This window comes from Chanodichthys erythropterus, chromosome 3 (assembly GCF_024489055.1).
Source record: "Chanodichthys erythropterus isolate Z2021 chromosome 3, ASM2448905v1, whole genome shotgun sequence".
Taxonomy (NCBI): domain Eukaryota; kingdom Metazoa; phylum Chordata; class Actinopteri; order Cypriniformes; family Xenocyprididae; genus Chanodichthys; species Chanodichthys erythropterus.
The window spans coordinates 30929405-30955162 of NC_090223.1; the positions used below are offsets into that span (position 1 = coordinate 30929405).

Below are 25758 nucleotides of genomic sequence, written 5' to 3' on the forward strand. Positions count from 1 at the left end.
CAGCATTTTTTAGAGTGTTTACTCAGCTTTCAGATGATGTATTATTACATCAATTACAAATCAAGGATTAGAAGATTTCACATTTATGGATTTGACAGATGATTTTATCGAAAGCAACTCACATGTATACATAGCACGAGTTCTTGCATTCTCTGGGAATTGAACCCAAACCATGGTCTACTACAGTTTGAGCTACAGGAAGTAACCATGCTATAAAACATAATATGAGTGCCTAAATATCACATCTGTAGGCTACTACTGACTTCTTAGTTCACAACAGGCCTGAAACAATTTGATGATAAAGACCAAGACCAGCTTAATAAAGCCCTCAAAATGATTGGTGCTTTCCCAGCGTTAAACTTGTAGCTGCATTTTCTCATATAGTTTAAGAGACGCTCCAGCAAGCGAAGAAGTCACTTTTATCGATGTGCTTCACCGCAGGGAGGAAGGCGGGCGCGCGCACTGAACGCTGTCTGGTTTTGCTGTTTGAGGACGGGAAGAAAAAAAACAGACGCCACGCGCGCTTTCTCCAGTGCAGACAGCGGCGGCTCGAGCGCCTCGGATGAACTCGGAGGATGGTTGATGCGCGAGACCTAGGCCAGCCACGTAGCGATGGCTTGTAAACCAGAGCAGCGGTGGGCTCGGACCGTCTAGAAGCAAGAAGAGAGGTTCGCGATAGTTCGCCTGCGCGTGCATGCGACTGCGCGCTGTTGGTAAAAACTCACGGCGTCCGCCGAGGAATAGTTTATCTGAAGCAAATCGGGTTTTTTTGTGTTTTATCCGATCCCTACACAACTTGAGGTGCACGGTATGAGGGAGAGGGCGCTCGTGTCTCGGGTGAGTACTCTTCGCTACAAGTTAATTTCTGCTTTTACGCTTATTTACAGCGATGACAGTTGTTTGTCGCATGCATAGAAACCATCCCTCGAACATCTGTCAAGGTATGATGCTGTCAACGTGACGAGCAGTGCACGGCACGACTTATTTTTACCTGTCGGTTTGCAGGGGTTTTGTTCAGAAAGACAAGGAATCGTCAGAAATGTTTTTGTTTTCTTGCCAAATTCTGTTTTGCATGCGAATGCATGTAGTGTCTCCTGCAACTAACTGCTCGCAAACCGCGAGGGCATCTCGGTATGAATGAGAAAAATCTCTGAAGGAGTACAAATCTGGGCGGTTTGGGGGTGTAAAAAAGTGAAAGTCGTACACGACGAGGATGTTAGCTTGCTATGAGCAATGGGGTTAAACAGTCTAATTGCCGTTGCATGCGCTTTATAAAGCGGGTCGATTAATATCATCTCGACGGGGCTTTTGCAATCGCATTGAATAATTTTGCAAAAGCAGGACCTCGCAGTAGCGGTAGTCCAGTGCACGCAGCTGTATGTGCGTGCACTCGGGCTGTTAGCTCTGCTAGCCGAACGGCCTGCACGCCTGCCGTCCCGACCAACCAATGTTTCCTTCGGTTTAACCCTTTCTTTGCGTCGCTTTCCCAAAAAAGTTACTCTTTGCCAGTGAGTTGCCGCACACCATTTGCTTCTTTTCTAACTGTTGTGACAGTATAGTCTGAGCCAACTGCGCTGTATACCAGTATTTTCCCTCATTTTTGGGGTGGACGCGATGGAGTTTGGAAGTGTGTTGTGGATGCGCGCGCTAGGCCCTTCTCAAACGACAGCGTTAGCTCGAGCTGCTAGCGCTGATTTTAGGGGGCGAAGGAATTTTGTTATTTGTTTTACGCCTTTTTTGAAATTAAGTATCTTTTTTGTTTGTTTTGTTAAACGAGGTCTGTAACAGCCGTGATGCATTTCTGTGCCTGACAAGCCAGAAAGCACATCATTTTGTGAGATTATTTCCCCGCTTCCCTTTTATCCAGTATGCAAGCTGGTGGTGAAGTCTCACCAACTTCATTGGAGATTTTCTCCAGAGCTTGTGTAATGCTCAGTGTCCTTTGAGACCCACAGATCCAGGCGCTTTATCATTCAGCAACATTTAAGTTGGTTTTAGATTTGTTCACCTTGTGTTTACCTTATCTTTGTCTTCTAGGCATCTTCATAACGTTTCATTCAGTTCACATTCAGTGTGGTGGTAGATGTCAATTCATGGATCATATTCGAGTATCATAGGAATATAATTTTTATTCAGGGCATTTAATTATAAATTAAATATCAATTCAATTAAACTGCATTAAGATTTTATAAATCAAGCTCTTTAGAATTGATATAACCAAAAAGACTTGATATAGACTCACATTTTTTAGACTGACAGTATATTAGGCTTCAAAGCGTGATGCTCTCCTGCTGTGAAAAAATTTGAACTTGTTAAATGTGAAGTGTCATTTTTGATGTTAAAATTGTCTTTTATTTCAGCTTGTATGCTGAGAAAACTAAAGAAGTGAAAAGTAGTAAAGCTGTTGTGCCTTCAGTATGTGCGTGAATGATTTCATGAAAATACATGATTCTCTGATAACCTCTGTACTAAAAATTATTTAAAGTACAATAAATTGTAGGAACAATTGAAACATGCAAAAATCACATACTCTGGTCAAGTCACCTATATTTATATAGCGCTTTTTACAATGCAGATTGTGTCAAAGCAGCTTTACAGTGATAACAGGAAAATAATTTGGCTGCACAGCAGCTCTAGAAGAAAATAGTGTCATTGTCCATCTTAAGTCAGTTAGGTATTGATTCCTTCCTTTGTAAAAATCTTATAGTTATTAATTTAGTTCATTCATCTATACAGCAGCTCTTGAGAAAACAGTGATGTCATTGTCGAACTCAGTTCAATTTGCATTCAATGGTGTCAATGCAGGCAAATTAGTGAAGTTCCTAAACGTAATTTAGGGAGGAGCGAGCGCATCTAATCTTGCCCATCTAAACAGCGAGAGTATATAAGCAGCTGCTTACCTCTCTTCAGTCTCAGCTGTTCCAGCATCCCTCCACCTCCCCAAACTCCACCTTCATCTCTGGTACCTTGCCTTATGTAATCATATCTTATATTGGGTATATCAGCTTGAGTTGAAGCTGCTTCATTGTGCCCCTCCTCATTTGACAGCAAGCCAAATTAGCTAACCTAATACCCTAAAAATGATATGGGCAAACGAACTTGTTAAAAATATTGTTAAATATCAAGTGTCCCCAACTAAGCAAGCCAGAGGCAACAGTGGCAAGGTGACAAAAATGGAGGAATAAAAACCTTGGGAGAAACCAGGTACAGTTAGTGGGCCAGTTCTCCTCTGGCCAACAGTGAACAGTGCTTGATTATGAGTCAGACAGCATTACAGGTCAGAAGTCAGATTGGGATCGGAACAGTCAAAATATTTAATCCAGTTCCATCTGGTTGAATATCGGATTCATCACGCCGGTATGGAAACGGTTTTGTTGGGGATCTGTGCCAGTGGCTGTCATGTTGGTGAGGCCTTCACAGTGGATAGTTGACTCTATCTAGCTGACATTTCAGGGATGCATTGTGGTCATGTCTAGGCGCAGGTCCTCCCATCTGATCTGGATACTGCCCGGATCCGGCTGACTATAGTAGAACTCGGGATAAACAGAAAGACTAATATTAGCATAGATGCCATTCTTCGTCTGATGTAACAAGTACATCTGGTGTTATAGGAAGTGTTCCCGAATCCAGCTGACCTAATTTATGCAGCCTAATGTTCCATTAACTGAAGTGACAATATAAATTGATAATGTGTATGCCAGGTTAAAGAGATGTGTTTTTAGTCTAGATTTAAACTGATAGAGTGTGTCTGCTTCCCGAACAATGCTAGGAAGATTGTTCCAATGTGTAAAATTGTGTAGATATTTCATCTTAAATATACAGGTGCTGGTCATATAATTAGAATATCATCAAAGTTTTATTTACACTAATTCCATTCAAAAAGTGAAACTTGTATATTATATTCATTCATTACACACAGACTGATATATTTAAAATGTTTATTTCTTTTAATTTTGATGATTATAACTGACAACTAAGGAAAATCCCAAATTCAGTACCTCAGAAAATTAGAATATTACTTAAGATCAATACAAAGAAAGGATTTTTAGAAATCTTGGCCAACTGAAAAGTATGAACATGAAAAGTATGAGCATGTACAGCACTCAATACTTAGTTGGGGCTCCTTTTGCCTGAATTACTGCAGCAATGCAGGTTGGCATGGAGTAGATCAGTCTGTGGCACTGCTCAGGGAGGCACTGCTTATGTGGCACTGCTTATGAGAGCCCAGGTTGCTCTGATAGTGGCCTTCAGCTCTTCTGCATTGTTGGGTCTGGCATATCGTATCTTCCTCTTACAAAACCCCATAGATTTTCTCTGGGGTTAAGGTCAGGCGAGTTTGCTTGCCAATTAAGAACAGGGATACCATGGTCCTTAAACCAGGTACTGGTAGCTTTGGCACTGTGTGCAGGTGCCAAGTCCTGTTGGAAAATGAAATCTGCATCTCCATAAAGTTGGTCAGCAGCAGCAGGAAGCATGAAGTGCTCTAAATCTTCCTGGTATACGGCTGCGTTAACCTTGGACCTCAAAAAACACAGTGGACCAACACCAGCAGATGACATGGCACCCCAAACCATCACTGACTGTGGAAACTTTACACTGGACCTCAAGCAACGTGGATTGTGTGCCTCTCCTCTCTTCCTCCAGACTCTGGGACCCTGATTTCCAAAGGAAATGTAAAAATTACTTTAATCAGAGAACATAACTTTGGACCGCTCAGCAGCAATCCAGTCCTTTTTGTCTTTAGACGCTTCTGACGCTGTCTGTTGTTCAAGAGTGGCTTGACACAAGGAATGCGACAGCTGAAACCCGTCTTGCATACATCTGTGTGTAGTGGTTCTTGAAGCACTGACTCCAGCTGCAGTCCACTCTTTGTGAATCTCCCCCACATTTTTGAATGGGTTTTGTTTCACAATCCTCTCCAGGGTGCGGTTATCCCTATTGCTTGTACACTTTTTTTTTTTTCTACCACATTTTTTACTTCCCTTCGCCTCTCTATTAATAAGCTCTGTGAACAGCCAGCCTCTTTTGCAATGAACTTTTGTGTTTTGCCCTCCTTGTGCAAGGTGTCAATGGTCATCTTTTGGATAACTGTCAAGTCAGCAGTCTTCCCCATGATTGTGTAGCCTACAGAACTAGACTGAGAGACCATTTAAAGGCCTGTGCAGGTGTTTTGAGTTAATTAGCTGATTAGAGTGTGGCACCAGGTGTTTTCAATATTGAACCTTTTCACAATATTCTAATTTTCTGAGATACTGAATTTGGGATTTTCCTTAGTTGTCAGTTATAATCATCAAAATTAAAAGAAATAAACATTTGAAATATATCAGTCTGTGTGTAATGAATGAATATAATATACAAGTTTCATTTTTTGAATGGAATTAGTGAAATAAATCAACTTTCTGATGATATTCTAATTATAGGACCAGCACCTGTATATTTCATTGTATACATTGAAAGAGTAAGAAAAGCCGCATAGTAGCTCGTGCTGTAAGGTTTCTCTGTATTATAATGCCAATATTTTAGCTGTGACAAAAGGCTGTAAAGGAAAAGTTGTACAAAAAGCCCTCATATGAAGATGGATTGGTTGTGTTTTATGCAAATGACGAACCTTGGGCATGCAGTTGCTCATTTAGAGTACTCCAAAATTAATTAGAACATATTTATGTTCATACAGTTTTTGTGAGAAGTGCTGTTTGTACAAATACAAAATAATCCACACAATTATTAATGAATGAGACCCATTGTTCTGTTTAAATGTTCTAACCAGTAACAAGAGTTCAGGGTGGGACTTTGCATATTTAATATAGATAGGGTTAGTTTCCATTTAATTTCGACTCAAAGATGTCACTCATTTGCAACCAATTCTGACAGCCTTTTTATGCTCTCACTTGGCCATTCATATCATCTGCTGTAGAATGACCTGCATTAAAGGCCTTTGGTTGGTTGGTTAGTTTAAGTGCATCTGGAATAGAGTGACTCAGCTTGCTTGTGGTTAATACAGTTGCATAACAGCACTCAAAGAACCCAGCAGCCCTTTCTGAATGAAAGTCAGATTGCGGATTCTCAGTGCTGTCATGGTTGACCTCTCTTGATTAAATAATTAATCAAATTATCAGTGGTCTGTTGCTATTCAAGTTCAGAACAAGGCCGGCAGATCAGAGGTGTTGGAGACAGGAAAAGATGAAGTGAAAAATAATTTGCAAAATGCAGTTTTAGTTTTTAGCTGTTGTAAGTTTCGCTTTCAGTCATTTGAATGTAAAGTTTATACCTGCACAGACCAGACCTAAAGACCTAATTTCTTGTGCACTAAATCCACCTTAAAATCTGATCATGAAAGATTTTTCTAGCTGCAATATCAATTAAAGAGATTAAAGTGGTTTTGGTGATTAAATGAGGTGAATTTGTTCATGGTTGATTGGGTGGGGTGAGGTGAGGTAGTGGTGGGGGGGTGGGTGGCTTATGGGTTCATATTCTTGATCCTCAGTCCTTGAATCAGTAACAATTGATTGGGATATTTATGCTAAAAGGTAAGTAATTTCATTGATCGTAGAGATTTTGATTCTGTGATTGTCAGCCACATCAAAGCAGCTTGCTTTTCATGTGCGAGGAAACCCAGGATTAGTCACTGTTATCATCCCCCTACTTGCTCACGATGATGAGAGAAGCGGCCTGAGGCATTGCGAAACTTCATTTGCACAAGTTGGTCTCGAAATGAGAAAAATGAAATCCTTGAGAATGAGATTGCCTTCACACTTTCAACTTTCTTCATGGTTTTCTTTATTGCACCAGAGCATGCAAAATCTAGGCCTGTAAGTCGCTGTACACATAGATTTGTAGATAAAAACACGTGCACCTTGAATTCTTGTTTACATGTGTAAATAAGTGGTGCTTTTTCCTTCATTTCCTCTTCAGATGTGTCGTTAGATGCTGTGTTGCAGCACCCAGAGCACCGTGAGAATCTGCATTTCTGGCGAGTGTTGTGACAAAGGTGTTTTAACTATCTTTTTGCAGATCTTTAGTAAAGAAGTCTGTTTTAATATGAATGTTGAGCATCATTTGGTATTTAAAGTGACGAATTTGCCCTGATTTAAAGCACACAACAGTATTTACACATAGTGGATAGTGTGCCAGGCCAGTCTTTGAAATATATGTACAGTAATATGCGTTATACGTGCCGGCTACTTTCCTGTGACTCCTATGCACACGCTCTGAGATGTGTGACCCCTTATGCACCCATCCTGTGGTCACATACACTGCGCTTTCCAATTCTCAGAAAGTTTCAAAGCGCACAGGAAGAAAGGTGGAGGTGTGCGTGTATATGGCTGTATCTGTGTGGGTATGTGTTTGTGTGTGTATAATTGTATACGTGTAGGCGTTTGTTTGTGTATATGGTTTTGTTTGTGTGGGTAGGTTTATGCGTGTACATGTGGCCAATTCAATAATGTAAACCGAGGCTGCAGGAGAGCTGCATGATTCGGGTGAATTAAGTCAACCTTAATGGTTAACATGCAAAGTTTTAAACAGTTTAAAATGAAAAATTTTTGCTCAATTGTGTTTTTGTAAACAAAAAAACCAGCATGAATCTGAGTTTCTTGGGAATCTAAAGCTAAAGTTTCTTGAGTTGTTAGTTTGTAGGGTATAAAAGACTGAAATACTACAATATAAACAGAAAACATGTCTTCACTGGCTGCATGTTAAATCTAGTATACACCTGGGGCCGTATTCACAAAACATTTTATCTTACCACTAAGAGATCTCCTAAATGGCAGTTAAAGTTCTTAGCTAGGAGTTTTCTCTTAAAACCTATTCACAAAGCTGCACAGACAAACTTTTACTAAGGAATAGACTGAAGTCTTAAGCTAAGAGTAAGGGCGGGGTTGACCTCATTGCTATGGAGAATACACACAGTGATTGGCTGATGGGGGAGGAGTCAGCATTTAATCATAGAAATATTGAAGAAAGAGGTGTCATGTTTCCAAATTAAAATAATGGTTTTAAAATACAAATGTTGCCCTATTCAAATAAACATTTTTTAATAAAAATGTTGCCATAGTCAAAATAAAATGTTGCCATAATTTTGCCATAAAGGTTTTAAAATGTAGACTAAATGTCACTAATTAAACTAGTATACACAGTTAATTGTCTGCATCTTGGATGTCTTCATCTCAAGGGAATGCAGAATTCAAGTGACAAATTATATAATATATATATATATATATATATATATATATATATATATATATATATATATATTATATACTCCATTCAATCATTTGTAAGTGTGAACTCATGAAAACCATTGCCACAGATAATCAGACAATATTCATTTATTTGTTAAAGTTTTTTTTTTTGGGCATCTCATCGTAGATTCAAATCTATAAATCAAATTATATTGCATTTATGAAGAAAAGGTTCAGCACCCAAGGCCCTATCGCTATTGCCTCAATGGTGTTCAGTGTCTTTAGGTGGATTACAAATGTTTGTGATTTGGTCTTAGTGACTTAGGAGTCCTCTTGACTACTCCTAATGTTTCACAGATTTAGGAGCTAGATTTAGTGCTAAAATGCTTTGTGAAATACTCTAAGAGCAAAAATCTAGGACTCCTAAAATTAGGACTGACACGCCCATTATTTTCTCCTAAATCGGCAAGTTAGGAGCTACTTTTAGCCTTAAGATGTTTTGTGAATACGGCCCCAGATTCATAAATAAATGACTCTTATGAACTTTTTTTTTTTTTTTTCAAAGTCTAAATGTAACGAAAGTAGCGACAGATATTTTCTTCTGGATTATGACGTACATCTGAGTGAAACAGATTTTCAAAACGAAAAAACAAAAATGTAGGTGTGGTCTTGGTAAAATCCATTAGTCGTTGATTGGATGGAGGCAGATCTGAATTCAAGTTTGCAGCTGTTTTTAAGAAAGGGGTGGGGGATTTAAATGATTTAAAATGAATGGAGGAGTCACCAGAGAGAAGTCTTGTTGTTTCACTGGACGTTTGAGTTGTGATATTTTGATTTAAAAATTATAAAAAGGTCAAAACATGCATGGACGAATAAGATCAATAACATGCGTTTAGAAAATAGGGTAAACTTTCATTTGAGTGCAACTTCAATAAATTTGTCAAAAAGACTAACCAGGTATTGATTTGAATTAGGATTTGTGACAATATGTAGTTAAAACATGAAAATAGAGATAATGGCCTTAAAGTAATTGTCACCTAAAAGTGAAAAATCTGTCATCATTTACTCACCCTCATGTCATTTCAGCCCTGTGTAACTTTTTCTTGTGTGGAAGGGGGAAAAAAAGAATACTTTAAAGGGAAAGTTTTCCCAAAAATGAAAATTCTGTCATCATTTACTCACCCTCAGGTTGTTCCAAACCTGTATACATTTCTTTGTGCTGTTTAACACAAAGGAAGATAAAGTGGGAAACTGAACATTTCTGGGGCACCATTGACTTCCATAGTATTTTTTTTCCTGCTATGGAAGTTAATGGTGCCCCAAAGCGGCCTGGTTACAAACTTTCTTCAAAATATCTTCCTTTGTGTTCAGCAGAACAAAGAAATTCATACAGGTTTGGCACAACTTGAGGGTGAGTAAATGATGACAGGATTTTCATTTTTGGGTGAACTATCCCTTTAACACAGGTTGGAAGTCATAGATTCTTGGTGACTCAAAGGTGAACTGTATACGTTATAACGTTATACCGTCTCACTTCTGACTTTACATTTCTGTTAACTGGCCTAACTGTTTCTTTTTTTCGCTTTTCATCATGCAAACTCCGCTTCCCCACCCTCAGACACATGATAGTCATGACCTTTCAAAAAGTGCATACATTCACAGTATAGCTTACTGTAGGAACGCACACGCGTCGCATACATGTGCGGGTACAGTCTCAGACATCCGTTCCTGCTGCACCATTATAGATTGAACTTACTTTCTTTTATCTAGATGTTCGCACGCACCTTGATGAGTCAACAAGACTTGTGATCCATGAATACGTCTGTAAATTTCTCAGTAAAAAATGAGCCGTTTGCATCTGTGCAGCTCTCAGACAGTCATAGAAGGTCAAAGATGCCATGTGTCTGACAAACTCTTAAGGAAAGAAAACCCATCGTTGACTCAGAAGTGAAATTCTTTGAAAAATTGCAGGTATACTTTCCTAGCATGGCTTAGAGAGGTGGGTTAATGTGAGTCACGCTGTTGGCCTCTTCTCGGATGCGGCATGCAGCACTCTAACTAGACAGTGATTATCTTGGTAGTCACAAGGCTTTAGATTTTATCATGTAATGCATGTCAAATGCTTTACAATGCATTATTGTTCTAAAGACTTGTGAATATTTCACAGAAACAATTGTTCAGCTCATACAGACGACTGGCACACATACACTCAAGCAGAACAGAGATGTTCACAGAGAGCCAGGAAGTCAAGGTTGAAGCCGTTAAGAGTAGCAGCACATAAACAGAGATATTTTTCCTGTTTGTGGCTGCCGCTTACTTGTTGTTTAGGTGTTGCTGTTTTTGACTGTGATGACTCAGTATGTGAGGTGGGGTCTTGTTTTGAACTTGGGCGATTAATAGGGTCCCTCTGATTTTTTGATCCCTTGAACTATTGTAGCATATTGTCATATAAAGGAGCCATTGATTGTGGATGATCATTCCTTGAGCGCGCACACCCTCCCCACACCCGTTTCAAATCACTCACACTGAAACTTGTGGTCTCATTTTGGTTCTTGAGTGTGTAACTGTCTCCTTTTTCGGTTGAATCTCTCTTGTTGTTAAATGAATGTCATACAGATCAAAGGAGAATGTCTCAAACATTTTGTTGAATAGTTGTCTTTTCTGCATGTTTTGTTTAATCATTGGGGGAAATTATATAAATATTCATATAATTGTATATATTGTTGCTGGCTGCATAGTTATAAAATTACAGTTTTATATAATATACACATTGTTAAACTTTTGAACAGGATGAATACATTTTTCTTATTTTGTTTGTTGTTAGATCATATACTTTCATTTAGTACTCCCCTTCAGAAGCTACTGAAGATACTTAGATGTTTCCCAGAAGACAAAATAAGTACAACTTGCACTGATCTTCAAATTCAAAAAGTTAAAGCGTCATGCTGCCTTCTGGAGCATCAGTGAGTGTTTTCACTTTTTGCAGTAGTCGTCTATGAGTTCCTCAATTGCCCTCAGTGTGAAAAGATGGATCTTAAAATCATCCAGTCACTGGATGTCACTTTTATAAATTCAGCTATTATTTTGTTGTGTGGACTGAATGTAAAATATCTTATTCAAGACAGTACTAAATAATAAAAACACTTATTTTGTTAAAATAATTCAAATTTTGCAGATTCTGCAATGTGTATGTAAACGTTTGACCACAACTCTATACCGTTCAAAAGTTTTGGGTCTGTAAAATTTTGTCTCTTGTGCTCACCACGGCTGCATTTATTGGATCGAAAATACAGTAAAAACAGTAATATTGTGAAATGTTGTTGCATTTTAATATACAGTAGTCAACATTTGAAGTGGATCAAAAAGGTTCATCAAGTTGTCCTAAGAAGAAGTTTTTAGGACAATTTTGATTAAAGGTTTTGATCCACTTCAAATGTTGACTACTATATTTTAAAATGGGGTGTAACAGATCGTAGTTGATCCGTGATCCATTCATACAGGCCCCACGGATTGGCATGCATGTGATTTGCAGAGTAGATGCAAAGTTTAACTATCATAGAGTGAGAGTTTATCATTTGCATGTGTTTCTAAGTCTTGCCAATTGAAGAATTCAAGTGATTAGCACAAGAAGAGGTGAAAGAGAACTCTATTCGGTACTCATGCTTTTTCTGTGCGCAAACTGGGTGAGACGGTTAGTATAGAATCGCCTCAAAATCGTGCATCTTTGGAAGCGGAGCTGCATAAAAAATTACAAAAAAAATTCCGTGCACACCGCCACATGAAATGGGGTCTCACGCACGACTACCGACACCACGTTGACGTAATTTTTGCCGTGCACCTTCACGCTCATGTGGACGCATTTGAGTATAAACCAAGCTTAAAGGGACAGTTCACCGTAAAATGAAATTTACTCACCCTTATGTTGTTCCGCACCTGTATGAGTCTCTGAACTAAAAAGAAGATATTCTGAAGAATGTTGGTAACCAGACAGTTGACGGTAGCCATTGACTTCCATAGTAGGAAAAAAAAATAGTATAGAAGTCAGTGGCTCCCATCAACTGTCCGGACAACATTTGTGCTTTTTTTTTTTTTATTTGTTTGCAATATGTGACTGTAATTTAAAAGCGTAATGTAAGTGTAATGTAATCGTAGTTAAACATTCATGATCAGATCAAATAATCACTACAGGCCTACTTGGCAAATAAACACCTCAACCAATCCAAATGCTTTAGCGACCACATAGCAACACTTGTGCTGGTGACTTCGGCATGGGTAAGAACTGCTGATATTGTTTCTGCAAGTGGCTTGTTGTGACATGTTTGGTGGCAGTGATGAAGTGTGTGAAATTATCCCAGATTGCTTAGAATGTGAAAATATGTTTTACCCATTGTGTGACTGTGTTTTCTGTACTCGGCTTCTTGTGGTTTAATTTTGAGCTGCTCACACACAAATGCGCTGAGAAGTGAAACGGTTGCGGTCTGGTGTGTGTATTTGATTAGTAGTGAGATTCTAGATGTCTACACCTTAACCAGGCTGCAGTTTCGTTTCTCTTTCTTTTTCCCTCTCTTATTCTCTTGCTTTCTCTCTCTCTCACACACACACACACATACATATAAAGGATGTATGGCACCTGATTTGGAGACCAGAAGGTTTTACCAGGTAACAGTCACTTCAGTGACTGTAATTGCGGAGTTGTTGTGTTATGTTGCCACATTTATAAAGCCAAATCGTACCCGTTCTTGAATATCTGTTTGATGACACACTGCTCTTGTTTCAATGGTAGTTGTGGTTCATTTACCCGCTTTGATGTACTGAATTAAATGTGGCGGCTCAGTTGACACCTGATATAATTGCTTTCAATTGTCTTTCATTCCTTTTACAACCTTTCACATAATTTCTTGCTCTCTTTCAGGTATTATCTGGCTGCAGGGTGCTGATTCGGAGCAGCTGGTAATGAATTCGAGATCTAAGCTTTGAGTTCAGCGGTGCAGAGACGCCGTCACATCACTGACTGAGAGGAGGCAGCTTTTGTGTCTGAATCAGCAGAGACTGTTGTCTTTCCAAGTGAAACCGAGATGCTGTTGAGAGACTGAAGTTTGGATCTAAAGCCAAGACAACTTTCATTTGGATCAGGATGAAATATGTGCATATAGTTGCACAGTGAGGCAGACTTCATGTGAGTACTTTGAGGTGAAACATTTTAGGCCTGCACTATTTGGGGGTAAAAATATAAAATAATGTAATGTAATACAATATAATATAATGCAATATAAAACAATATAATAATATTAATAGAATATTTTGCTGTTTGCTGTTTTTTTTTTTGTTTTTTTTTGTAGGGCTGCACAAATTGACTATAAAAAATTATGGTCACACTTTAGATAAGGGTCCAATTCTTACTATTAACTAACTATTAACTATTAAGTGTGCGTTTAGTGTGCTTATAGGCCATTGCGCTTGGGCATTTTTAAGACATGGGACAGTCTTGCACACTTACTTCCTGTCACGTGCACACGCTCTCAAGTGGCCAAGACCGCAAGTGTGAGTATTTGAACAGGGCATTTAAGTGTGATTGGAAGCAATTTCAAAGTCCCCAATCAAATATGAATAACTAGATTTAAAAAAATAATAATAAAAAAAACAGTATTTCTTTGACACTTTGAACACTGAGTTAATGAGCAAAAATCTGTTGCTGTTTGTTCTCAAATTAGGTTCTAGGGTGGAAATAAGCCACCTAAAACAAACATACAGTAAATGTCAGCATATAAAGCCATTATTAATGAAGATTAATAAATGACAATAAATAGTATGAGAAATGAGACCATTAGGTTTCTGATGTGTGAATATGTGCTTGATCTCATTCAGCTCTTCTGGATCTAATGTCATAAACCAGAAGAATGACAGTAGCTACAGCATGTCATGACTTTTGCCTCAATAAACCCCTAATATTACTGCTTATTAATTGTTACTAAAGAAGTTAAGTTTAGGTATTGGTAGGATGAAGGGATGTAGAATATGATCATGCAGAATAAGGCCTTACACCCTTGCCTCATTTAATATATGCGGATCAATGAATACGTAAATTAGCCCCGCTTCCACTTGCTCATGCCAGCTCAGAGATCCACTCGGTCAACTTACTGAGGTAAATGCTGCACAATGGTATCGCTCTTGACAACGTCGGACACATAGTGATAATTAATATTATTAACCTTTTATTTGACTGTTATCAAACAGCTAATAATGTTTTGCTAATGTTACACAAACCATGTTCACATTCAGCATGACCGAGTCAGACAGCTGCCTTTTAAAAATCAGTATCCTTACAAACAATTTGAACAAATCGGAATGTCGGTGGAGAAAGGCATTTAGTTCATCATAACATCGTAATCTACATCATACAAACACCATATTGCTAAATCTACACGATTTTTCAGATCAACAGAAAAATATACTGGGATAACCTGGCTTCTCTCAAAACTCCCCTGCTAATTAATGATATGCTAAAGCCTGCCGGCACATTGACGTGATTGGTTACAAGGTAGTTTGTGACGTCACAGACACCAGCGATTTCAAACCGCAGGTTTGAGACTTTTTTCACTGCAGTTTTAAGGAGAAAATACTCAGCAGTGGTGTTGATTTATGAATTTGCACATGGTTTGACTGAAAGCATATTAAAAACACCACATAGACACAACATTAAAAACTTGATTTTCACCACAGGGTTTCTTTAACATTTCTCATTATAATTTTGGGAAGATGGTTTACGCATGTTGCGTGCCCAAACGACCCAAACCGAATAAAAACAGTGGATCAGGAGCTTCTTGCATGTAAGCCTTTGTGATATCCATATTGCGATTTTGATTTTATCGCGATTAATCGCGCGGTCCTATAACATGAACTGTTAAAGGGTTAGTTCACCCAAAAATGAAAATTCTGTCATTTATTACTCACCTTCATGCTGTTCCACACCAGCAAGACCTTCATTAATCTTTGGAACACAAATTAAGATATTTTAGTTGAAATCTGATGGCTCCGTGAGGCCTCCATAGCCAGCAATGACATTTCCTCTCTCAAGATCCATAAAGGTACTAAAAACATATTTAAATCAGTTCATGTGAGTACAGTGGTTCAATATTAATATTATAAAGCGACGAGAATATTTTTGGTGCGCCAAAAAAACAAAATAACGACTTATTTAGTGATGGCCAATTTCAAAACACTGCTTCAGGAAGATTTGGAGCATAATGAATCAGTGTGTCAAATCATGATTCAGAGCGCGTGTCAAACTGCCAACGGCTGAAATCACGTGACTTTGGTGCTCCGAACTGCAGATTCGATACACTGATTCATTATGCTCCGATGCTTCCTGAAGCAGTGTTTTGAAATCGGCCATCACTATATAAGTCGTCATTTTGTTTTTTTTGGTGCACTAAAAATATTCTCGTCGCTTTATAATATTAATATTGAACCACTGTACTCACATGAACTGAATTAAATATGTTTTTAGTACCTTTATGGATCTTGAGAGAGGAAATGTCATTACTCCCTATGAAGGCCTCATGGAGTCATCAGATTTCAAATAAAATATCTTAATTTGTGTTTTGAAGATGAACAAAGGTCTTACGGGTGTGAAACGACATGAGGGTGAATAATTGACAGAATTTTCATTTTTGGGTGAACTAACCCTTTAAGTCTTATTCATTTTTTTTTTTTTTTTGTCTTCCAGTCTCACTTTTTTCATATCTTTTTCTTTTTCTTTAATGCCTTAGTGGACGTAATGGAGGCTCGGTTTGGGCTAGGCTAAGGCGTCTCTCTTCGTCTCTCCTCCTCTACACTCTCTTGCCCTCCTCTCATTCACTCGAGAGGAGGGGTACATTATCTCTTGTATCGCCCTTGACAGGAAACAGCAGTTAATCTCAAACATATAGAGGCAAACACTCTGATTCAAGCAAGCAATCGGCTTCCGATGAAGTCCTGCCACACACTGAAGGAGGAGGTGTCTGGCCCAGAGACCATGTCTCAAGAGGAGGGGCAAATGACTCAACCTTCCCAAACGTACTTCGACAATGCTTCCGCTCCTGATGCCGAGCTGTCGGCGAAACTGTACAAGCGAGAAGCTGCGGCCAAACCATACTCAGTGGTCATTGACAACACGATGGCTACGAGGCCAGAGTCGCAGATGCCCTCAGACTTGAATCCCCATCCTGCCCCGACTCAACCGTTTTACCGGGAAGGGTCTGGAGCAGCTGTGACGAAGAGCGGAAATGGAGGGACGTCAGAAGATTCCGAAGCTGAAGAAGGAGCCGGGGCAGAGGACGAATTCAAACGAGGGCAGATTATTGTAGAGGTCAACCTCAATAATCAGACCCTGCACGTATCCAAAGGAGATGATGCGGCAAATGCGAACACTGCAGGAGACGACAAGAGCAATAGTGAGGAAGAAGAGGAAGATGAGGAGGAGGAGGAAGAGGAGGAGGAGGAAGAAGAAGATGACAGCATTGAAGAAGACTACAGTGATGAGGAGGATCAAGATGAAGAGGAGGAGGAGGAGAACAACAATCGGCGAACAAGAGCACAACGTACGCACAGGGGTCGAGCAACTGCTTCGCCACGTTGTAAGAGTCGCCGTGTAGCCCCTTCATCGACGGGAAATGTAACTACAACGACCGCCGGTGTGACAACCAGGGGGCGGAGGAAGAATGCAGAGGCCCCACCCCAAAAGCGTAGACCTGCCAAGGAAGCCAAAGGCTCCACCGCCTCTGCCTCCGGAGCCACGGGAGGAGGAGCCAAGGGAGAGGGTGAGGAGAAAGAGACGCTAGCGTGTGAAAAATGCCCACGTGTGTTCAACACCCGCTGGTACCTGGAGAAGCACATGAATGTGACGCACAGACGCATGCAGATCTGCGACAAGTGCGGAAAGAAGTTCGTGCTGGAGAGTGAACTGGCTCTTCACCAGCAGACAGACTGCGAGAAGAACATCCAGGTAAGAGGATCTTCCCAAACTTTTATGGAAATGCCTCATGCTTAGTAAATTATCTCAGTCAAAAGATATGGTATTGTTAAAGGGTTAGTTCACCCAAAAATGAAATTTCTGTCATTAATTACTCACCCTTCTGTCACTCCAAACCCGTAACACCTTCGTTCATCTTCTGAACACAAATTAAGATATTTTAGTTGAAATCCGATGGCTCAGTGAGGCCTCCATAGGGAGCAATGACATTTCCTCTCTCAAGATCCATTAATGTACTAAAAACACATTTAAATCCGTTCATGTGAGTACAGTGGTTCAATATAATATTATAAAGTGATAAGAATATTTTTGGTGCGCCAAAAAAACTAAATAACGACTTGTATAGTGATGGCCGATTTCAAAACACTGCTTCAGGAAGCATCGGAGCATAATGAATCAGTGTATCGAATCATGATTCATGATTCAAACCACCAGACGGCTGAAATCACATGACTTTGGCGAACAGATGATTCGACACGCCGATTCATTATGCTCTGATGCTTCATGAAGCAGTGTTTTGAAATCGGGCATCACTAAATAAGTTGTTATTTTGTTTTTTTGGCGCATCAAAAATATTCTCGTCGCTTTATAATATTAATATTGAGCCACAGTACTCACATGAACTGATTTAAATATGTTTTTAGTACCTTTATGGATCTTGAGAGAGGAAATGTCATTGCTCCCTATGGAGGCCTCACTGAGCCATCGGATTTCATCAAAAATATCTTAATTTGTGTTCCGAAGATTAATGAAGGTCTTATGGGTGTGGAACGGCATGAGGGTGAGTAATAAATGACAGAATTTTCATTTTTGGGTGAACTTACCCTTTAAAATAGGCCATGTGACTACAGTGGTTCAACCTTAATTTTATAAAACAACGAGAATACTTTTTGTGCACAAAAAAATAAATAAATAACAACGACTTTATTCAACAATTTCTTCTCTTCCATGTCAGTCTTGTAGAGAAACTTCCCGACCCCAAACTTTTAAATGGTAGTGTATATTAAACTAAAAATGCTATTAAATTAACTTTGACCAAATATACTGTTGTCAGATAGTACTTCACAGTATATTGAAACAAGCGCTAGTTACAAAATACTTTTTTGTTCTTAACTATATTAAAACACAACAACTAAAATCAATTGTTTAGGTATAACAACCTTATAATGTACAGTATAAAAGATTGATATTAAGGCTAAAGATTACATTTAACTTGTTAAATTATTACTGTTTTCAATGACAAATATATTGGTGTTTTGATGACGGCAAATCTAAATGTAAAAATAGAAGAAAAATAACATGCACAATTAAAAGTCCAGTATCAGCCAATACAGACAAATAAATTGATAACTGATGTATTAATCTCAGATTTGTATGGTTAGAAATGTGTTAATATCAGTCCTGACCAGCAGAGGGAGACTTGATTCATGTTTAGAGGGTCATTGAGACTCAAAAATGGGTAGAAAGATATGCAGAGAAGATATACTACTAAATACGTTATTCTTGCACTGTATAACAATGTATCTTTTTGTGTCCCAGTGTGTGTCATGTAATAAGTCCTTTAAGAAGCTTTGGTCCCTCCACGAGCATATTAAGATTGTCCATGGATTTGCCGAGAAGAAATTTGCCTGTGAGATTTGTGAGAAGAAATTCTACACCATGGCCCATGTCCGTAAGCACATGGTCGGTACGTATAGTAAGCATGCACACAGACACAATTCAACACTTCCTTAGTGAACACTTGAATCTCAAACATCATCAAGATATTTTTTAAAAGTCTATATAGCCACAAAATACACTGGTGAAGCATGCTTGTGCCTAATACAACAAGTCTTCTGTCTGTCTGTCTGTCTGTAGCTCACACAAAGGACATGCCGTTTACCTGTGAAACCTGTGGAAAGTCTTTTAAACGCAGCATGTCTCTGAAAGTGCATTCACTGCAGCATTCAGGAGAGAAGCCCTTCCGTTGTGAGGTATGAACACATTTTATGACACACTCCATAACTGTTATTGTGACTGTGAGAAGGAAAAACCGTGGGAAATGCAAATAATAAATTGCACTTAGGATGTGTTAATGTCAAAAGACATACAAATCATGGACTGATTGAGTGACATCTTTGAAAACCATAAATTACAAAATTCTAAATTCCTAAATTATGCAAGGTAGAAGAAGATATAATTCTGGTTACGAGGTTGGTATAGTGTTGAGTCATTGTTTGATTTTCTTCTGCTCCTTAGGAGCACAACTAAACTTTTTATATTTACATCCCTCTCTGTTGGCACCATGGTTTCTCCATCCTGAACCCCCTTTTATTTGTGTTTGACTGTTTCTTGCAGTTTTAAACAACAATGACACCTTTATTAATGTGCCATTTGGAGGGGAAAAAAAAACTTTACTAAATGTGTCATTTGAAAACTCTAAAATACATTCCTGAAGTGTAATAACATATTAAACAAACCATATTAAAATAATCATATTTCCAGTTAGTCCATATTTACTGCTTAAATTTGTTTTTGGGAAGGCTGTAAAACACCACGTCACAGCAGAATGTTGACATGGACAAACACCAGTCTGTATTTCTGTATATTTGAATAAGAGAGTGAATAAAGATTAGCTTATTACTGTTCATTTAATTTTGTTTGTTGCATTTGTTTACTGATGTCTTTTGGCCAATTTATGTAGCCAGTGTTTCCATTAGACTGGAGCTTTTCTGAAAGTGCTGTTTGTCAGTCTGCAACAAGAGCTCTGTGTGTGTTTATGTGTAAATATGCAACACAAAATACATTTGGACTTTTTTCAGGAAATATCTGTTGTTTTTTTATGTTATATTTTTAGCATGGGTTTCTTTCTGTCTTTTTTAGCAAGTGTCCCAACCAAGGAGGTTTAGAAAACTAGCCGTTAACATTCACATTTATTTCAATGGCAGTTTGGCTGATTGCTTGCAAAAAAAAAAAAAAAACCTGACTAAAATGTTATGCTATCGTCAGAGCAAAATATATATTGACTACATTTAAAGGATATATACTCAGAATGCAAAAACGAAACTGCAAAAAAAAATACTTTTTTTTATAATTGATTGCACTTTAGTTTAAAATGTTTGCTCTCTAGTGGCTATTAAAATAAGCAACGTAACATGTTGCTGTTTGATTTATATTTATTGCTTCCCCTTGTGGAATGTTGATTTAAAAATTTCCGCTGACTTCCATAGTATTTTTTTATTTATTTATTTTTTTCGTACTATGGAAGTCAATAGGGCCCATCAACTGTTTGGTTACCCATATTCTTCAAAATATCTTCCTTTGTGTTCAGCAAAACAAAGAAATTTATACAGGTTTGGAACAACTTAAGGGTGAATAAATAATGAATATTCATTTTTGGGTGAACTATCCCTTTAAATGAAAAAATCTGTTGACAGCCCTAGTATGGACAGACAAATTGCTTTTCGGTGAAAACGTGTCTCATCGCTGTTCGGATCAGCGTTCGGATCTGTTTGCTCTGTACAGATTCATTTTGAGTCTGTATTTTATGTGTTCTCTTCTTTTTCTTTCAGCTGTTCTTTGGGGCATCTTTTCCATACAAGCGCATTATGGGGTGTGTACATCTCGTGAGGGTGGTCAGGGTGGGGCTCATTGGTTTCACTTAAGGATGTCGTATGAGAGAGTCTGAATGAGTGGGATTGGCCTGATTCCTATAAATAGTATGTTAATGACAGGCTTATGAACAGTAATGACAGGTTATTACGATCATATTACAAAGTTGGGATTGCTTCAGTCTGGCCCTGATTTGAAGTGAGGCTGAACCAGCATCCACCCACATGCTGTCTATTTCTGTCTGTGCTTGTGTGCAGAACTGTGACGAGAGGTTCCAGTACAAATACCAGCTGCGGTCTCATATGAGCATTCACATAGGACACAAGCAGTTTATGTGCCAGTGGTGTGGCAAAGACTTCAACATGAAACAGTATTTCGACGAGCACATGAAGACACACACAGGTGAGGTGCACAAACACACAGTCACACTTATGGAGGGTGAATAGAGATAGACTCTCTATTGTTCTCTTTCAAGCATAATTTGTGGTTATTTTAACTATAATAATGATTATTGTACACTCCCACTATTATTGTACATTCCCACTATTGTACACTCTATTGCGCTTAAATAAACTCATGTTTTTTCTATTTCAATTAAAAGTTGATTAAAATAAATAACGATTGCAACACAGTTCTTGAATATTTGGAAGTTACTTTTATTAATTTTATTGTATAATAGAACTTAAAGGGTTATTTCACCCAAAAATGAAAATTATGTCATCCAAACCCATAAGATTCATCTTCTGAACACAGTTTAAGATATTTTAGATTTAGTCCGAGACCTTTCTGTCCCTTCATTGAAAGTGTTTGTACGGTAGACTGTCCATGTCCAGAAAGGTAATAAAAACATCATCAAAGTAGTCCATGTGACATCAGTGGGTTAGTTAGAAGTTTTTGAAGCATCGAAAATACATTTTGGTCCAAAAATAACAAAAACTACGACTTTATTCAGCATTGTATTCTCTTCCGGAATCCTTTCCATTGAATTGATTCCATTGAATTGATGTGCATGATGTCACATGGACTACTTTGATGATGTTTTTATTACCTTTCTGGAAATGGACAGTCTACCGTACAAACACTTTCAATGAAGGGACAGAAAGCTCTCGGACTAAATCTAAAATATCTTAGACTGTGTTCTGAAGATGAACGGAGGTCTTACGGGTTTGGAACCACATGAGGGTGAGTCATTAATGACATAATTTTCATTTTTGGGTGAACAAACACTTTAAGCTTTTTGAAGACTTTTATTCTCGGAGTCCCTTACTGGTTGCTCAACATGTGTAATTTCAGAGTCTTTCTGATGTTTTTGTGAATCCTCTGGTTGGTCCTTCAAGTCTAACCTTGTAGCGGACACATTTAAACTCTTGTGGTTAAACACTCCCAGATGTTCTCTATACACCACATGTTTAAGGGATACAACTCATGTTGCCCGTGTGGCTTTATTGCCACTGAATGAAACAAGGTCTCATTTCTCTCTCCCATTCTTCTGTTTCTCTTCAGGTGAGAAGCCATTCATCTGTGAGATCTGTGGGAAGAGTTTCACCAGTCGGCCCAATATGAAGCGGCACCGGCGCACGCACACTGGGGAAAAGCCGTACCCTTGCGAAATCTGCGGCCAGCGTTTCCGCTTTTCCAACATGCTTAAGGCGCACCGAGAGAAGTGCTTCCGAGTCACCAGCCCGGTGACCCTTCAGCCTGTCAGCATGGCACTTCCCATTCACCTTACTGGCCACACCCCTTCTTCAAGCCACACCCCTACCCCAACCCAGCCCACCCAGTCGACGCCTGTGGGCTCCGTAATGATCAGTCCCGCCACGGTGGGGCCTCTGCCGCAACGATCAGTCACCGCGCACGGCTTCTCTCATTTGCACATGCAGACCGTGCCCACACAACATCACCCCGCCCACACTCACACTCCTGTCCATCACACAGGACACGCCCCTATGACGAGCCACGCCCCTCAGCCAATCACAGTGCAGCCTTCTGTCCTGCCTCCTCCCCCTGCCCTATTTAAAAGCGAGCCAATAAACCACTGCGCCCACGAGGACGCCTACCTGCGACAGGGCGCCGCTCCGCAACACCACTGAAACACTCTCTCTTGTACACAAACTCACTAATGTGAAATCAGGTGCTCGCTGGAGAACGGGGCGGACGGACGGACGGACGTCATACATCAGTATAATTCTCACAGGAATCTGAAAGCTGGAACTGCAACATGTATGTATGTGTATGTATGTATGTGTGTGAGATGATAAAAAAACTCATACTACAAACCTACTTGCCACTAGCACTCGTGACCAAACAGAATTGTTAGACAGCTGAACTGATCTCAAGAAATTCATAAAGCATTACTCGGATTCACATCACTTCAAACTCTGTCACAATGATCAAAATGCCATTTGGGGTTTCAATGGCACAACACTCTTCTTTGTCTTTCTCTCTGACTCTTTATCGACTCAGCTGCTGTTGCAAAGGTTCTACGGGTTCAAACGTCCACAAGTTAAAGGTCTACATTTCAAAAATGCAGTGTAACTTCTTTAGAGATGCAGGTCTTCCCGACAACGGAAAATATCCATATTCTAGTACACAAGTCCTCACACAAACATAGTATACAGCACTTAAGCAGTAAACTCAGTGTAGTCTATATGACTGAAACTTTTCTGTTGCCTGATTGTGATTGTCAGTAATTTTATTAAAATATTGGAGTTTTCTTTTCCTTTTTTTTTTTTTTTTTTAATACAATAAAAATATGATTACTGGGTAATGCCTGTAGCTTTCCGGCGTGTTCGGTCGGAGGTTGAGACTGTTAAGGAAGACCAATGCTGTGATGTGTCATAAGTAGGCTGCAACTAAAGGCGAAAAAAGATAATTAATTAGTTTTACTGTATGTTCCATACAATCTAACTCACTTAACCAATATTTTTATTTGTATAATGTAGATAAACATGCTCTGTGAGACTTTTTAAAAAGGATTTGTATGTTGAAATGAGATGCTTGCTTGTGAGAGTTTATGTAATGGAAGATGCGGAAAGGGTTTGTTTCTAATCATGTATTCAATTGAATGTACGAGAGGAGTGTGTGTGTGTGTCTTTGTGGCTGATCATATGCCTGTGGTGCTGGTATCAAAAGCTGCTTTTTAGTTGCTCTCTGTCTTTTCCTGGTACATTGTTCTTTATCATGCAGATGATTAGTGTGAGTGAGTGAGCGAGTGAGTGAGTCAGTGTTAAAATGGTGACGTTAGAAGCAGCACAGATAAAGTGATGGGAAATCTTGAGTCAATCAGACTTGATTGATTGATTGTGAATTTTTTGTTCTCTCTCATTAGACCATCTGTCCTCTGCACTTTACTGACAAGTAAGAGGTTTGCGCAACTGACAAAGAATTGTTTATCACATGTCCCACATGTGAAAGATGGCTGGCTGTTGGAAAATGGGGAGAATCCCGTGTTATACATCAAAGAACTTTAGTTAGTCCTATAAGAAGTTGTGTTTTGCCTTCATGCCCCGCCCCTCTTTACCTGAGATGTACTCTCATTAGTTCAGATGGCTGTCAATCATGTCCTTTTTTAACTCTGTGTGTTTTGGGCTACTTGTTGTCTGATTCTCTCCATTCTCCATCAGTCGATGGAATGCACTTTCTAATAAAACCTTGCTAGATAAGAAAAATAAGCAGACCATAATAATGTTTATTCTTGTGAGGTGTTTTTAATCCAATCTCTTCTCAGCTAGACTCTTTCAACCTCTCAACTTCAGAAGTGTTTTACTTATAGCCTTGTGTCTGGTACAGAAATGTCTGACTTTCATTGAGTTCTGTTTTATGTTTTCCTGATTTTGAGACACCATGTTTGACCTGCATTAATGTTGGGCCTTTTTTATATTGTGCATTTAACACTTTCTGCTAACTTTAAAGAAGTAAAAAAAAATGAATTAGCCACAAAACTCACTTGTCTAAATTTGTATGTGTACACTGTAAAAAAAAAAATGAGAGAGAGAGAGAAAGAAAGCAGTAAATATGGGAAGTGGGGCATTTTAATGAACAGGCCTGTTTCTTGAGTATGACCTCAATCTCTTTATACCTTTGACCTTGTTTAGCCCAGTGAAATATGTGATTAGATAACGTTATATGCCAGCTGCTTTGGGTTTAGTGTCACATTGATATTTTAAAATCGTGTTTTGAAAAACAAGCACTTTTAAATGTTAAACTATTAAACATTTTATGCAAAAAATGGGTTAGCTTTACATTAAACAATAGAATTGTGTGTGTGTGTGTGTGTGCGCGCGCGCGCGTGTGTTTGTAAAGCAGAAATTAGTTGTAACAGACGTCAAAGAAGCACGTGAGTAGAGAGTCCTGACTGATTAAATGACCTCGTTGAACTGCTGGTAATGAAAATGAAACAAAGGACAATAGCATTCAATGTTGTTCATCACAGTGTCATGCATTTGATATGGTTATCTGTGTAGTTACGGGTTCGATTGCATTGACAGATGCCCTTATGCTCTCAGAATAAATCAATAGTCTTTCTCTCTTTGCCCCACTTGGACTTGTAGAAGAGTTCATTTGGATGTAGAATAGAGAGTTTGTTATAGACTGGCATACTGTAAATGGGTATCAAGTATCAAGACTTTCCTGTTTAGGAATGTTGATAATGGCATCCAATTAACTTTTCCACTCCTCCCATAAATAGCCTCTTTATTTCTTTTCTTATTTTTAATAAGCTGTCATTAGCGTTTCTACAGGAAAAAAAAACTGTTAAGTACAGGATGTTATTACACTACTAAACCTGCTATTGACTGTGTCCTAACTGCGCTCACCTAAGATTAAATTTGCCCACATTACATTTTTACCCATTACAAATTCCCAAATTTAGTTCAGTCATAAATAATGACAGAATATGTCTTGTGTTTTGTTGATGAAACGTGCGATGCTGATCATGTTGCATGGTCCTCGCGCGAACGCGATATCTTTTCGAAAGCG

General features: G+C 38.8%; 1 protein-coding gene across 4 annotated transcripts; it reads left to right on the forward strand.

The window, feature by feature from the left end:
* The first annotated feature begins 506 nt into the window (after window positions 1–506).
* znf652 (zinc finger protein 652) lies at window positions 507–25559 on the forward strand. Of its 4 annotated transcripts, none has more exons than XM_067381744.1 (7): window positions 507–837; window positions 13093–13356; window positions 16081–17163; window positions 18730–18877; window positions 19048–19163; window positions 21039–21183; window positions 22285–25559. In XM_067381744.1, the coding sequence occupies exons 3-7, from the start codon at window positions 16147–16149 to the stop codon at window positions 22869–22871; spliced, it is 2013 nt and encodes a 670-aa protein (XP_067237845.1). In that variant the 5' UTR covers window positions 507–837; window positions 13093–13356; window positions 16081–16146; the 3' UTR covers window positions 22872–25559. The 4 variants fall into 4 exon arrangements, with proteins under 4 accessions (XP_067237845.1, XP_067237843.1, XP_067237841.1 ...); XM_067381742.1 differs by having other exon boundaries at window positions 15907–17163; window positions 22285–25558; XM_067381740.1 differs by having other exon boundaries at window positions 15950–17163; window positions 22285–25558.
* The last annotated feature ends 199 nt before the right edge of the window (window positions 25560–25758 follow it).

Excerpts from the sequence above, each read along its gene's own strand:
- znf652 (XM_067381744.1), top strand. The coding sequence starts at position 16,147 with ATGAAGTCCTGCCACACACTGAAGGAGGAGGTGTCTGGCCCAGAGACC. Across the intron at positions 18,878-19,047 it reads TGTCCGTAAGCACATGGTCG|CTCACACAAAGGACATGCCG; the intron begins GTACGTATAGTA and ends GTCTGTCTGTAG. Across the intron at positions 19,164-21,038 it reads AGAAGCCCTTCCGTTGTGAG|AACTGTGACGAGAGGTTCCA; the intron begins GTATGAACACAT and ends GCTTGTGTGCAG.